We start from the raw sequence: 16,396 nt of genomic DNA, 5'->3' as shown, positions 1-16,396 counted from the left end.
CAGGTGTGGTACAGCTCCTGGTGAAATCCCAGTGGGTGCAGTTCTGATCCAGTTTCTGTGGGTTGACTCTTAGCTGCAGCGTGAGCTGATAAAGCTGAATGTTGTAGTCTCCTAATACAATAGTGCCAAAGCAGGGGATATACAGAGAGGCTGACGCCCAAAATGGTACAATCCTACCTAACTCCAAAAGACCACCGACTCCTGCTTCGCATTACGGCTGCGCTACGTTTGGTTTCGTCCTCTGCACACCGTCAACTTCCACTGGAAGCGTCTCAGAAGTGTTTTAGCAGCGGATTGTTTGCCTGCCCATTTTGTGATTTCAGAAACTAGAATGTGTCTTTAGTTGAGTTGAGATGTTTGTCAGTTGAACGTGTGTTTGTTTGTTTGGAGTTACTTTGTTTTGTTCTCAATCAATTTTATAAAAGGTAACATGATGCCATTATAGAGCCACAAAGTCTGCAGAGGAAGGGGGATGGATGGGTCAATTGATCATCTGCTGTGTTTAGAGCTCAATAGTAAAGTTTGAATATCTTCAGAGAACCAAATGTCTCCTTTTGTAAAATCCAAACAGATTGAAGTTGCAGTGACGGCAACCTGCAAAACATCCATTTGTACATGAAATACACAATCTGCTGCTTGAGTCGACATCCTCCTCAAACACTACTCCACTCTACACTGTCTGAGGGCGGGAAACACCCACATACATAATTCCATATCTGACAGTATATCCATAATGCAGCAGCTCCTCTCCATACTCCACTGAGCTGATGTGCCGAACATAAGTGGAGAAAATGTTTTTTAACTGGAGGACGGTCCTTAAAGCTGAGCACTTTATATAATCCTCTCAGGTTGGAGATGAGATGAGTGTTCAGCATCTTCAGCAGGACGACGGCAGAACCTAAACGGAGAACGTGAAGCTGAGACGTTCAAAGGACGACTTGACGTCTGGCCTCAGTGTGTTTGTTGACTCAGCTGGCTGGATGCTGACAGGCCAGCTGAGATGAGGCATTGTTTATTAATGAGTACGCATGGTTCTGTGTCATGAATCTCAATCATTGCGGAACTGGAAGCATGTGCTGCTCTGATTTCCACTCCCACAGTTCGCCAGTCATGTCAATACTTTGGCCTGCTCCCCCACTAAAGAGACCTGTGAATGAAAATGGCAAAGAATAAGTGCAGTGATGATCAATGATTAATTAATAGCGCTAATATTGAAACAGACTTTGCTTCACAATTCAGAATTAAATAAGAGTATTAAGGTGATAAGATCATTAACACGAGGAATGACTTAATGTAAATTTAAAAAATACAAAAATGCGGCACTCTTAAGTCAATAATGAACATGAAGTGCCATTTTGTAGAGAGCAACAAATTCAATCACAGAAATCTAATAATTATCATTTCACTTACATCTGGGTCTATAAAACTGTTTGTACGCTGGTCTGGAGTCTGCGTGAGGTGTGCACATTCTCACTGGACATTTATCTTTTATAAATACCAGTTTATGTGCGAAATGGTGAATGCACGTATTCTGTGTGGACAAAGCGATCATACATCACAGCTGAGGGCTGGCGTTTGCTGGTTTTTGGGGGCCCAAAAGCCAGCCGGCCACGTCAGGACCAGATGGCTGTGACATAGAGCCAGCAGCAGGACGGACACATCACACAGTGTCCTCAGGCTCGGACATGTCTGAGACAGGACTGGACGGAGATGACAGAGTCAGCAGGAGAACGGGTCTGTCAATCGATTTCTGGCTGTCAGCTGGTTTGTTTCTCAGATGAATAATGTGGCAGTGAGAAGAATCCAAGTGAGGATAGGTCTCGAGGACAGGTCTGAGTTATTTTTAGGAGAAAACATTTGTTCTGATATCACTCAGCAGCGAAAGCAAACATATGCACTCATATAACGCAGAGAGCACACGACTGTGACTCCTGATCGTACTGTTCAACATCTTAACAAACTTTCAGAGCTTTATTTGAAAATCTAATGAAGACCCCAAAGTTTCCTGATATTCTAAATATCTGTCAGATATTTCAGTCAGTGGAAACATTCTTGTGATTCTGATTAACATTTTGATCAGCTGATGTTCTGAACTTGTCTCATAGAGTTTATATAGGCAAGGCAAGGCAAGTTTATTTGTATAGCACATTTCTACAACAAGGCAATTCAAAGTACTTTACATTAAACCTAAAAGCAACATAGGGAAATTGAAAAAATACACAGAGGTTCCTACAAATCACTCAGGCGCGAGATTTAAGACCACTTCCTTCACTCTGTTCGATCTCACTCTCTTTATCTTATCACTCAATTACCTACTCATTTCTCACCGTGTAAATATTTAATTTAAAATTTAGATTTTTTAGGGAGCCCTGTAAAGACACCGTTACAGTAGTCGAGTCGCCTGAAGATAAATGCATGGATAACTTTTTTCAGGTCTCGCTGAAACATAAGCCCTTTAATTCAGGTGATAGTAGGTTGACTTTGTAATTGTCTTAATGTGGCTCCTCAAATTCAGGTCTGAGTCCATGACTACACCAAGACTTCTGGCTTGATTTGTTGTCCTTAACATGACAGATTGAAGCTGAGCACTGACTTTCCATCGTGCTATCATGCTATGGATGCTGTGAGAAGGAAACATATTAAATACATTGTCTGCCAAATTAGTGTTCAAATTAGTATTTGTGAAGTGCAGATGTCTGACATCATCCAAATCTGCATGTAAGCATTAAATTAGCCCGTAGTCCCTGTAGTGTTCTGGTGATGTAGTGTTTAACTATTTACTTGAATGATAGAGAAGATGGCTGCTTTACTCCAGTTTCACATTATGAACCTGGACTGTGTGTGTGACCTTTTGGATGTGTAGAAGAACACAGAACATTAATGACCTGACCGATTCTGTTGGCGTCTCAGGAGAGTTAAATAATCAATGAGGTGACACTGCTGCAGCGTCTGCCTTCATGGGGAGACACTCCAGCCTATTTCACCCACCTGCAATTAATCAGAATGTTAATTTTTATGTCCTGGCCCCACCTAATCTGCAGATTGCACATGCACATCACTGGTGTGTGTGCATATAGGCCTATATAAACGTAGCTTTGAGCAGAAAGATGTTCTTATCTGAACTCCAGATCTAAATATTCTCTGTGTTAGAGCTGATAGAACTCAGGAAACCATTAACTCTTATAATTTCAAGTGTCTTGTTTCCAGATAAAATCCAAATGAGATTTTAGACACTTTCATTTACACTTAGCCACGTATACTATATGTGTCCTTGCTGGACAGATCCCAAATTACAATCCGTGTTTTTTGTCCGGGGCTCCATGCAAATCAGTGTGAGCTCTATTTCAATCCAGGGGGAGGTGGTAATGCTCCAAAAACTGTTCATTGCCAAAAACTTCTGAAGAAAAAATAACTTCAACAACTACAATAGGTACGTTTGAGATGACTGAGACTGACTTTCGCCGAGTTGATTGTCAAACGTGAGCTGCATGAATCTAACACACCTAATGATATAAATTTAGCTAGTTAAAACTAAGCCAAAAACAAACATGAATTGCATTTATAAACTACAATAGAGAAAAAAAGTGTTTTCGTCTTCACAGGCGGTCACGCCCTAATCTACACTGATCATTATGTGGTTGAACTTATCAGGGATCAGATAAATGCTTGGTGCAGCTTCTCCAGTCCCCTTCTCAGCTTGACAGTGGCTTGCTTTTCTCCCATAGACAGCTCTCTGCTCTTCATGTTGGTTTATCCTCTTTAACAGGAAATGGAGTCTTTATAGGTTTGAACCAAGGATGAAAACTTAGACTAGTCACGCAGAGCTATTTAATGTTTGGACAATCGACCTAAAAGGCAACACCTGGGCAACAAGAAACATCAGTCACATGTTCCAATAGTTTTGCTCACTTGAAAAATGGTTGGGTTCAAACAAACGGTGGTTTTTCCTAAGTTGTTTAACACATCTAGATGTGAATACCAGGAAATAAAAGCTGAAATTCTGAACTCTTGTCTCATTTTTTGATCTTAAATCTAAATGTCTTCAGTGAACAACAAAAACAAACGTCTTTGCCTTACCGTTCCAATACTTTTGGAGGGGACTGTACATGACCGTTTGTGTTGAAATCGCTGGAGCTGCTGCTGCTTCAATGAGACAAATAAAGATATAGTTGCATAATAACATGCAAATTTATGTGCCTTTCTATCCTATGTGAATATTAGGAGTTAATTCATCAAGATAAACAGTTAGTGGCGCTCTCCACTCAGGTGCTATTCAACCATTGTAGAAGAAGAGTGCACAACGAGATGACGATATTAAAAGACCTCCAGTCAGACCTCACATGGTGGGAAACAATGTAGAAAACACGATGGAATATGCAAATTCTGTTTCGTGTATTAATGTGTTCTCATCCGTGATCGCTCTGCAAAGATTCTATGCTATCTATTCTATCTATCATGATTTATTACACAGAATCCGTTTCCATTGCACTTTGTTGCATGTTCTTCTTGATAAACCAAATTTTCACCTCAGTGTAAAAAAAAATTAAAATTAAACATATATATATATATATATATGTTTAATTTTTCATTGTTTCCACTCGGGTGTGTTTTTTTCCCAAGGGAAGGACAGATCATTTTTAATTTAATTTAATAAATTTGTTTAACTTCAGCTGTTTACAGCTGCAATTATTAATCGATTAGTTGTTAACTGTTCAGTTAGTCGCCAACTATTTTGATAATCGATTAAAGTCATTTTTTAATACAAATTAAAACAGTAAACTGAATATCTTTGGGTTGTGGACAAAACAAGACATTTGAGAACGTCATCTTGGACTTGGAGTGGGAAACCCTGACTTTTTTCACCATTTTCTGACATTTTATAGACCAAACAAGTAACTGATTCATTGAGAAAATAATGGACAGATTAATTGACAATGAAAATAATCATTAGTTGCAGCGCTACAGCTGTTATCACTGTGGACAGACCCTGTGAGTGGATATTTCCACAGGAGTAGAGCTAAAATGCATTTTGGAGAGACAGATGCAGTTTAACATCTGGTTTGAATGCATCAAAAAACAGGTCCTGAGGTGGTTTGAGCAATCAGGTGTCTCTCAGGCTTCTATGCTCATGTCTAAAAAGGGCATGAAGTGACTGAGTGTATGGGGTCAAAATGTATTTGATGTTTGAAATGAACAGAATCTGTCTTTCTTATGAGGCCGGATGTTCTCATTGGAACTCGAGATCTAATTATTCCCTGTGAGACCTAATAAAGCTCACGAAACCTTGATGAGGTTGTAGGTTCAAATCCTCTCTGGACGTTTAATCATGTGCAAAGTTTTTCTGCTATATTTCTGTATAAAGACCTGAAGGACCTGGCAAGGACAGCGGATGTGGTTCTGTTCATACTACATTTGGTGCTTAATGGGAAATTAGAGAAATCAGAAAGCCTACATGACATGTCTTCTTTAATTTGAGCATTTAATTAAAAAGGGAAACAGAGTTCCTGCCCGGTTGCTGAGTTTTTTCTTTTGAGCGGGGACTTTTCAGTGCGGCAGTGAGTCATTCTAACTTCACCCTGAATTCAGTTTGATCACAGCGAGAGAGAAACATTAAGAGAAACAGAGCAGTGACAGCAGGAGCCATGTAGGATTTTACCTCGAGGACAAAGCTGTTTATTGTCCAGGAAAAGAGGCAGATTAAAGTAAATAGAGCTTTACTTTGAATAAGACAATCAGAGCGCAGAGTGAGCGATGATGGACGTGTGCTGTCACCGCAGATAGATTTCTTCTTTCATCATCATCCAATCGGGCAGAAAGCTTGAGGCTGTCGCAGGATGACGAGTATCAATCACTGTCACGGAAAACAGCAAACGTGTCCTCTGATGTAAAGACGGTGTAAACATGTCCACACACAGAAATCTGTCCTCGGTGTGAGACCAGGCCTGATCCAGCTCGCCGGGTCTCAAAGTAAAGATCTGGTGATGAGCGCGCTGTCAGGTTGTCATCCATCAGCAGGCCACTCGCCTGCCGAGAGATGACAAGTTCATCAGCTGCTGCTGTCGACTTCCAGGTCCAGATCACATCGGCTGTTGGTCCCCGCTGAGACCTCCTATGACTCTGGGGAGCTTTTACTGAGACTACTTCCTCTTCACCTCCACACTGACAAACATCTCCAGCTTTACACGACATTTGTCTGTAATAAAGCCCAAAGGTACTTATTTAAGTGGAGAAATCTGCCTGTGCATTATTTAACTCAGTTCCAACATAAATCAACTTCTTTCTAGGGTTGCATCTCATTTCATTTTAATAGATTCTGATTCCGATTCTACTCATCAAATCCGACCATATCAAATCTCGGTTCTGATTCCAACTCCTTCACCATAAATCTTGTCACGGCTTGGTGACATTCATCCATCTTCTTCCCCTTAATGTCTAATGTGAATTGAGTTTCTGTTAAAGAGGTGTGTTGCTTGGGTGTTTAAGAAAAATACATATTGGAATAATTTGTAGACATCATTTGGTTCCCTTCGGTATAAAAGGTGAATGTCAGCTCACCTGTCTTTTGTACCTGACTGTGAGATGTTGCTACTGTTAACGTTATCAGCTGAATCTGGGGCGTCATCGTAGCTGGGAGAGCGCAACACATTGAACACGGTGCGTTCCTTCAGATTAATGCCGTGTTGAAGTTAATGCTTCGTCACGTGGGAGCTACTTGCTCCCTTGCATTAAGTCTCCGAGTGCGGAGTTGTCCGCACCTCGCGGGACTTTTGGATAATTTGATTTGATTGTTGATGAACAACACAAAGAATATTTTATCGGTTTTTAAATAGCCTACTCTACTTGAAATTGGCTGCATGGCATGCACGCAAAACTCTGCACAAGACCGGTGAATGACAGGCAGGAGCGAGAGAGAGAGAGAGAGAGAGAGAGAGAAAAGGGTCATTCCTAGATTACTGCTATAATTTGAAGATGTTGTTTTTAACTGTTTTATTTGATGTGCCGTACTACAGAGAAGACAACTCATTGGGCGCCTAGAAGTTTTTAAGTCCAGTCACGTCCAATTGGGAGTAGGCCCCCGGCTCAGACTGGATTAATGGTATGAGAATGTGCATGTTCACTCCAAACGCTCAAATCGCAGTACCGTAGTAAGTACAGGACACTGTGATGTGCTTCAGAAAAAGGTCAACAACACATTTCATTCACATTAAATGGGCTAAAACATTCAGAAACCGGAGTGTGGCCATTTAAAGACAGGAGCACTGTGTGTTAATGAGAGGAGCTGATGTGTTTTAATGGAGCAGCAGCTGACGATGCGTCAGTAACTCACGCTGCTGTTTATTCAGCCCACAATGCATCATGCAAATTATACCTGTTATATTCTCACGCAGCTGCAGTTATTTTAGCCATTTCTGTACTTTGTGTGTGTGTGTAATCTGTGTGGCTATATCATATTGCGTCACGACTTCTGATTTTTCACCACTGTTACACAAAACCCTTCTGACATCAGAGCAGGACGGTCGTGCGTACATGCTTTTTAATTAAATGTAGTAATTCCCCCAATCCATATTAAAGTTCTTTCACGAACCGCTCTCATTTCTCTTTCCCCTCTTTTCAGAGCTTTAATCTCTCTGTGTACAAATACACATTGTTATTTAGCACCTCATTTTGCTGATTTGTTTTAATTTAGACATTTAAAATTTCCATTGTGTTTTCCATCATTGAGTTCGGATTTCTTTTGTCAAAGAGGAGTTTAGCTCAGTGTTTTAGTTTCTTGGCCTGCACTCAACACTATTTCATATCTCCAGGTTTGATACATGATAAAAAAATCTCTTAAACAATTTTAGATGTTGTCTAAAATGTGTCCCAAGAGGGAGAGGGATGTGCTTGAGCTGCTAGCAAGAAGTTTATTTCCTAATGCTACTCCAACTGAACAAACTCCTCTCTCCAACTCTAAATCACGTTTCCTCCGTCGTCTTCCTGCTACAACTCGCCTCTCATGAGATTTCAGAGCGAGAATTGTCCTTGCCCTGTTACTCATAGGGATCCTTTCCATGATGTCTGACGGGTGCAATTGCCCTGAAGGAGTACGTTAAAGCCGCTGCAGCCAGTTTGTGACTGCAGGCTGAAGCCATCTATTGTAAAACCTTTTGTGCCTACTTGTCATGTCAAGTACAAAATATGTGGAAATAGGGCCCAGGTTTAAAAATACTGAAATTATTCTTTAAGTTCATGTAACAAAGCAGCCACATGAAACCAATAATTGTTCCCTGGTTTCCTGGTTTCTTTCAGTCATGACCACCGTCAGTCATTATCCCCTTTCCTTAATCAAGTGGTAAATTCAGAAAACTTTACCCATCGATAAAGCATCAGATCAGCAAACGGTTATATCTGTTGTTCTAGAGGGCGTGGACAAACAACATATTTTGTTGTTTAACTTGGAGCACTTTTTATTATCTCATGTTGAATGGAAAATGTGAATCTCCAAATAAGTAATAATAAGTTGTTGTGCAGCCATCAGATAAACAGGAAAGTTTTTAAAAAGTAGAAAACTCAGTAAAGCATCCGAGCCTCAGGCGTATTCTTTGTGTTCCCTTCTAGAAGAAATAAACTTCAGCTCCTCTCTGATGGTTAAAGCTGCAGCACTCTGATAGGGTCAGCTCTCAGACAGGTTTGTATTTACAGTACAGGCCTTTAATTTGTTGCCTGTCACCGAGCGAGACGCCCTGAGTGACATTTGTATTGCTGTCAGGCCCTCAGCTGTCCATCTTCTTCCCTCCTCCTCCTCTTGTGAATCCTGATGAGGCGTCCGGCGGCACTCGGTCCAACACGCAGGCCTCTAACTGAAGTGAAATCAATCAGCCCTTCAATCCTTCTCTAAAGGACCATTATCCTTCCCCGCCGGGCCTGTCGGCCTGTCTGCAGCGGGATCTATGACCTGATCCGCCTCTCTAATTCACACAGCAGAGCTCGCTAACTCTACTCTGACAAGAAACTGAACAGCAGGGAGCCAGGAAAGGTCAGGATTTAAGGTTGAAACTCGATCTGTTTAAATCTCAACAAATATACTGCATGATGTTTGGGAGCGACGCTTAACAGCATTTAAAAATGTGACTGAAAACACTTTAACAAACCGGCTGCTGGCGATGTTTTCTAACTTTCTGTTAGGAGCTTGTTGTGTAAGACGTCAGGCATTCAAGAAGACAAGCCTCGGAGAAAAAAAACCCAAACAAAAATAAAATATTAAATTGAAATGATACAAAAATACAAAATAAAAATTTTCCAAAATGAAAGCATTTTTCTTATTTTCATCTCTCGTAGAAATTATTTTTACAAAAGCAAAAGAATCCAAATGCCTAATACAGTTTTTAATCAACATAATGAGGAAAGTGTTTTTTATGACACATACTGTATGTGCTAAATGTTCAGTGACAACATACTTAATTTGTTTTCCTACAGTATCTGCTCTAAATCTTTGCTGTTGATTAACCAACACTATTGCTTGCCATGGGAAATGCACTGCCTATTTGAATTACTTTTACCTGTGATTGAGTATTTTTACATTAATGAATTGGTACTTGTACTTGAGGAAAAACTCTCTGAATACTTCTTCCACATATGTTCCTTCCTTTCTTGGTAACTTCTCAAGTGAAACATCTGCAGTGTTCAGTTTCACTGACTGTAGGAATGTAGTGTAAGAAGAAGCGACTGAAAATGATTAATCATTTAACAGCGTTATATTTACGCAGTCTGATGGGTACAATGTTGTTTGACTTTGGAGAAATCAGGTTTGAACTTGTGTTGTGTTCTGATTGAGCTTGAGTTAATTTGCTTTTTAGTGAATTAGATTTTCAGTGTCATCTAAATGGCTTAAAGTACACATATTATGACTGCCGCCTCTGTGGTTTGAAGCTAACAAGTTAACCCTGCCGTGTCTCCACAGATTCCTCAGATCAGCTACGCCTCGACGGCTCCAGAGCTCAGCGACAACACGCGTTATGACTTCTTCTCCCGCGTGGTTCCTCCGGACTCCTACCAGGCTCAGGCCATGCTGGACATCGTCACAGCAATGGGCTGGAACTACGTGTCCACACTCGCCTCCGAGGGAAACTACGGCGAGAGCGGCGTCGAGGCCTTCATCCAGATCTCCAGAGAGACAGGTAGGAAACCCGGAGAGCTGGCTGCACTCTTCCTGAACTTAGTGAGCTCTGTTACAGGTGGTATTCCAGCACCACCTTTTGAATGTTCAGTGGTAGTTCACTATTGGTAAGTCGTGGTTAGACTAACTTCTCTGTACCAGCAGCAGCAGGTAAAGCCTGGTGTGTTGACTAACAAGATGATCTGTCTTGTCCTTTTTACACCATGAACCCAAACAAGATCTGAGAGTTTGTTTTACTTTAAAAATCCACTGGGATTAATTAAAACCAGTGATGGAGGACAGGCAGGATGAACAGCCACTGTGTTTTGTAATCTGCTGGCTGTTCACCTCGCTGTGCTCCTGCTCAGTGCGTGTTGATGGGCGAACAGGAGGAGAGGTCGTGTAATTGACTCTTGATGTAATTACAGCAGAAGTCGACGCTGTTTTCTCCTCGGCTGGTCACTGTGAGGTAATCAGACCCGGTTCTTGCTGATTAAAATGTTATCGCAACCAGACGAGCTCCGACATTATTTAGATTGTTAAGTGGCGTGTTGAAATTAATCAGCGGTAACGTGTGTTCATGGCCGGACTGGAATAATAATTCAGGCCTGGATCTGACGCCAGCCAATCACATTCACTCCATTCCCAAGAGACCATGTACTCTGGTCTTTCTGTTTACTCTTTATTCCAAAAACATAGCTTTTACTTTGTTAACATCCAAAATACTTAAAACAGACAAACAACAACCACAGTTTCAAGTGTACTTCCATAATTAAGGCAACAGTGACAAATATTCATTCATCATTTCTGTGTACTTTTGGAGTGTTTGGTTTGCATCTGTCATTTCCTAAGAGCTCTGACTGGACTTCTGTTTATCATTTTGAAACTCTGTAGCTCTGAGTAACGGGAGGTATTTCCACAGAAAAGAGCATTCAGGTCGTTATTTCCCAGATTATTTCCATTCATGCAGATCTCCTGCTTTCCAGCAAAGCAAAAGTTTTTTAGAACACAGAATCAACTTGGGAAAGGTAGTAGTGATATGACGTGCTCAGAGCACCCCTGCTATTATGGGTTTTTTTTAAACACCAACCATATCCCTTGCTTGTGAAGATACCTGTAATTTTACAGCATTTGCCAGCACTTTCCCCGCAGGCTTTTCTCTTTTTAATGTGCTCTCTCTCCTTTCTCCTGTGCTGTCAATTTTTTCTCCACACTGCTTGGCCACGCACACTCCCTGCGCTGACTGAATGTTGTGTCGATGCATGCAACCACGGGCCGATCTCAGGGGGGGGCTGGCAGTATGCCCCCCCCCCGGGGAGATTTTACCCCCCATTTACGGCAGCTAAATGCACTATTTTTCAAGCCATTTGAGATAATAGAATTCATTTGGGAAAAACCTAATAGTTGCTCAGGGAAAAAAATCATCCTGTAGAGCCTACATCCTATTTTTTTTATTTAATTGTGTGAAACAATAACACAATGAATGTAGAAGATCACTCATTTTCACTCCCATCACCTAAAAAGAAGCAAAAAATGCTTACATAAAAAAAAAAGTTACATAACAAACGGCGTAAACGGCATTACTAATCTTGAACCCTTGTTTTTGTTATTATTATGCTGGAGTAGAGTTCACAGAATAAATGTTTAGTTACTAAGTTATAGTACATTTCAGTCCATACTATATTAATCTGGGCTGCTCTAATAACAACACTGCCAAGTAAATGTGCTCTTGCATTGAATATTTGACGACAAACATTTACTCAGCAAACACATTGACATCTGGTGGCTTGTAATTAATATTGCTGATATTAATACATTCAATCTCATACATGTGCTATAAAACTCCAAGGAGCCTGCATATTGTGCTGCATTAAATAAAGATGTTGTGCAAAAAGCCTAGATAAAATATTTTGGCCAAAAAAATATTTTTCATGAATGTACCTCTTTGGTATAGTTTAGTGCCACTGTGGGGTTATGTGTTTAAACTTCATTGTCTATATTTATGTGACATTTTATGTGTCGCAATGTGATGTGATTGGAGAGTAATCAAATGGATTCAATTGCTTTGGTAGATTTACCAAGAAAGCAATGTAAAGCCAGACACTACCACCAGCATTTGATCTTTGTGCTTCCTTCAGATGTGATGGAAGCACCGCAGGAGTTGTTTCAGTTGATTTGGCAGAACCCCTGGTTACTGGTAGTGACTGCAAGTGTGATTTAATGCTACAGCAAACTCTCCTTGAGCAGCTACTTTGACAGAAAAAGGAGCAACACTTCATGCTACACATGTAGTTTCCCAGACAGCAGCAGGACACAGTAAGAGTTCCCAGCCGGGGAGTTGGAGGTTTTCAGCCTGCTGCCTGCAACATTTCATCTAACAGCTCACTGGGGCTGCTCTTTCTTGTTCCTTGACTCCCTGCAATGTTTAAAAGTGAGCCGAAAAATAAAATCCAAATGACCATTGTGTTGTTTTGTAGATGTATTTTTGGTGGAACAATCACGGTGAGTGCTAACCTCAGTGACAAATACATCGTGCTTCCTTTCACCCTGTATTTTGCCAGATGAATACTTTTTATTTGAAGCAGCAGCAGTGGTAACTGTTTGTGAGGCCGTGATCAATGAGACTCAATGAAAAACAATGTTACTATACATCCATGTCAATTCACTGCACCTGCATAACCCCTGCATGCAGTTAGTGTCACGGCAATAACAGTCAAACCATAATAGCTAAATCCCATGCAAATTTATAGGAGCGGCAACGATGCAGGCTTGACCATAACGTAACAGCACATAACCAGTAACAGTAAACGGTACGCTCACTCTGTGATCACAGCCAGTGGGGTGTTACAGCTGGAGTTCAGGCTTCCTTCCAGAAAAGAGACCTTTCAGTGGAAACCACCTGGTTTTGTAAATTCAGCGCATGTGAAATGATGCCCATGTGTGATAAACATGATTTTACTTGTGCTATTTTTGTACAGAAAGAAATCTAAATCCAGATAATAGTACAGTTCAGATGTGGAGCTCAGTGTGTGTAATGTAATTATGCATTGATTATATGTCTGAATTTTAATGAGGATCATGTTGCAGCTCGTGTTTCCTCTTCCAAACAATAACTCTGCTGAATTAGTTTATTATGGCAGAAAACACTGCAGTTACTTCAACTTATAGTATTAAAAAACAGAAACATAGCAAAATATATACTAAGCTCTCTGGTTCTCTCCCTCCCTGTAACCGGGGTTATAACGTTGCTGCTGTAATAACTACATATTTACCTGTGCCCGCGACACTGCTGTAATCTGTGTTTAAATGGCAGCAGCAGCCGTAATCATGAAGAATGGCTGTGATCGAGGCGTTTAAAAGCTTCAGATTAATAACGAGACCCTGTGCAGAGAGCAGCTGTGGCTTCGCTGTGGGATCAATGAGCTTTCATCTCTGCTGCTGCTGTTGTCTGTGCACACACACGCACTCACACTGCTGCACATGAAAATAGCTTCATTAGCAGCTCGAATATGTATTTATATCAACAGGAGTAAGGTCGGATGGTATGAAGCCCCTCAGCTGCTGCAGGAACCACAGGCTGCACAATTCATGGAGGAAGTAGCCACTATGATCAGAGGCTGTATTGATTAGAGCTGAAAGCTCATTAGCTTCTAATGGGTAGATTTTAAGGTAAGCACTTCTTTATTGAATATAAAGTTGTCTTGATTAAATTATCTTATACTTTATCTCAACCCACAGAACTCATTAGGCTGACGTTTAAAAAAAATATGTATTTAAACTCCTGGTGTGAAAAGCCTCATTGTGTCACAGTGATAGATAGACAGATGTTTCACTGTTAAAGGGGCAGCATTAGCTCAGTCCGCGGGGACTTGGCTTGGGAACCAAAGGCTCGCTGGTTTGAGTCAATCATGGGCCACTGCCGAAGGTGCCCCTGAGCAAGACCCTGAACCCCTAACTGCTCCCCAGACATTACACAGTGGCCAATGCTCCTAATTAAGATGGGTTAAATGCTGAGAATTTAACGAATTTCCCCTTTGGGATCAATAAAATGCCAGTAGAAAAAATAAAAAGGCAGGTCTGTTTCCTAAAAGGTGTTGGAGAGCACTGTGTATGTTAAAAACGTGGTATAAAGACATTTGTATTTCAAGAGGGAACTGTGTGAAATCTGATAAATTTGCTTTAAGTGAAGTTGGCATCAATTTTGATCCTTTTTAAAGTGGGTATAATGAGTTTGACTGTGTTATAGAAGTGCAATGTTAAATCAGTGGAGCAGTGTCAGTCTGAATGCAGAAGGAGGTCTGATTGTAAATTCACAAACTTTCAGTTTATTCTTCTAGAGGTATCGTGGATGTAATTGTGGATTTGTGTGCATAAGGTTTGATTTATGGTTGTGTGTTAAGTGGCTACGGCTGCTACAGAGATACCACATGGAGATAACAAGAGCTGTGATTGGTTAGCTTGGGCTGTTTGTGTTTCCTCCTGCATGTTTCTGATACTGGCGCAGATTGTTCAGAAAACATGAAGCAAGTTGAATAAAGGCTCAGTTATCTTCTCCTTTTATCTTCACCACTTTGTAATGTAGCTGAACCATTTCACTGCAAATCCCTGATTGCAAAGTTAATGAAATGTACGTTAAAGGTATATAGGCTACTGTGTATGTGAAAAAAGTTGTATTTGTGTCTCGAGAGGAAAAGTAAGTACCAGACAACAGAGCAGCTTCTTCCCCCAGGCAAAATAGTGTCTATAATTTTTTTATTTTTGTACATAACGTTTGCTTTGTGAGTAGCATAAATGGAACTACTAACTTCATCCCATTATAAAATAATAGGTACCAACAGGGATAAAAATAGGGACGAAAGGAACGAGGGAGTAGAGGAAAGAAAAAATGTAATTAGTGGAGTGAGGCAACAGTGGAGAAAATAATGTGGCAGAAAAAGTGCAAAAGTGGAAAGGAACAAAAGGTAGTAAAAGAAAAGGAGAGGTAAAGGGGGAAACAAGGGAGCGATAGAAGAGAGAAGGGTAAAGAAAAAAGAGAAAAGGAAGAGGTAGTGAAAGGACTGAGAATTATGATGATGGTCAGTGTCGGGGAGAAAAGGAGGAGGTGGAGGAAGGTGGATATAGAAAAGGGAAGGAAGTAGTAAAAGGAGGAGGTAGAAGAAAAAGGAATAAATGAGGAGATGAGGAGGAAATTAAGAAATAATGAAGGATTTGAGGAGGTAAAAGAGGAAAAAAGTGGGTAGGGGAGGAAAGGAACAAGGATATAGTAGAAAGGGGATAGAGTAAAATACATAAAGAGAAAATGAAGAAAAGGAGGAAGTGATGAGAACAATAATAAAGGAAGAGGAAGAGGAGGAAGGAAGGAAAGAAGGAATTTGTGAAGAAAGATGTAGTGGATGAAACAACTCGCTGTACTGAAGGATAAAAAGACAGTGAAGGAAAAGAAGGCATCGGGAAAAACGAGGAAATGAAAAAGAAAGAAAGGAGAAGGTGGTGGAGAAGGAGAATAGGAGGTATAGAGGTGGAGCGGAGGAGATAGAGAAGCAAAGATCAAAGGAAAGAAGGAGGTGAAAGACAGAAGAAGGTAGTAGAGAAGGAAAGCAGGAGTAAGGTAAGGAGAGGAAGAGTGAAGGGGGAAAGAAGGACAGATGATGAAAGTACGGAAGGAGGTCGTGAAAAAAGAGAAGAAAAGGAGGAGGTGGTGGAGGAAAGGAGCAAATATCGAGGGAAAGGAGGAAGTACCTTTCTGAGGTAACTTCCTGTGTCCCCTGATGATGTCATCTCTGTGATGATCCAGCTGCTGATCAGATGTTGCTGATGTTCGCTGAGACCTGCGCAAATGGCAGCAACGTAATACAGAATCACTGCCGCCGCCCTAGGAAACCTGTCTCCATGACAACAGCTGCAGATGTCCCCTGCAGCGTGCTGAGCGGCTCGGCGATAGATGGATAACATCACTGCCCCACCCCACCCCACCCACCCCGAGTCCAGTCCGTTGGCAGGTTAAGGTGTGCGTTAACCTGCAGGGGGTGGAGATGTGGGACAGTTGACAGGTGGAGCGAGCCTCTTGGCCATCTGTGATGTCACCAGCTGGTCCTGTGGGCTGCTGGGAGGTTGTTTCATTGCAACAAATGATTTTACACTCTCTAAGAGGATCTGGCAGACTCTGAAGGCTGCAGGAGAGAGTGGTTTTCTTTTACTATGTCGTTGGGGGTCCAGAAACCGGGATTTTGGCTCTTTTAAATACTTTTATCTCCTTATTTG

The 16,396-nt window shown here is 41.1% G+C and overlaps 1 protein-coding gene across 12 annotated transcripts in view; it reads left to right on the top strand.

The window, feature by feature from the left end:
* Positions 1–16,396, top strand: part of LOC123961830 (metabotropic glutamate receptor 8-like) — a 151,442-nt gene that overhangs the window by 31,313 nt on the left and 103,733 nt on the right. Inside the window, exons 1-5 of one of the 12 annotated variants that reach the window (XM_046037561.1) lie at positions 6,271–6,461; positions 7,011–7,096; positions 8,602–8,668; positions 8,750–9,016; positions 9,941–10,157. In XM_046037561.1, the coding sequence (XP_045893517.1) occupies positions 10,046–10,157 (112 nt within the window). In that variant the 5' untranslated portion in view covers positions 6,271–6,461; positions 7,011–7,096; positions 8,602–8,668; positions 8,750–9,016; positions 9,941–10,045. The other 11 variants (XM_046037560.1, XM_046037567.1, XM_046037559.1 and 8 more) reach the window with 11 other exon arrangements.

The sequence above is a fragment of the Micropterus dolomieu genome, linkage group LG22, assembly GCF_021292245.1.
Source record: "Micropterus dolomieu isolate WLL.071019.BEF.003 ecotype Adirondacks linkage group LG22, ASM2129224v1, whole genome shotgun sequence".
Classification (NCBI taxonomy): Eukaryota; Metazoa; Chordata; class Actinopteri; order Centrarchiformes; family Centrarchidae; genus Micropterus; species Micropterus dolomieu.
This window is presented reverse-complemented; position numbering and strand designations above follow the sequence as displayed.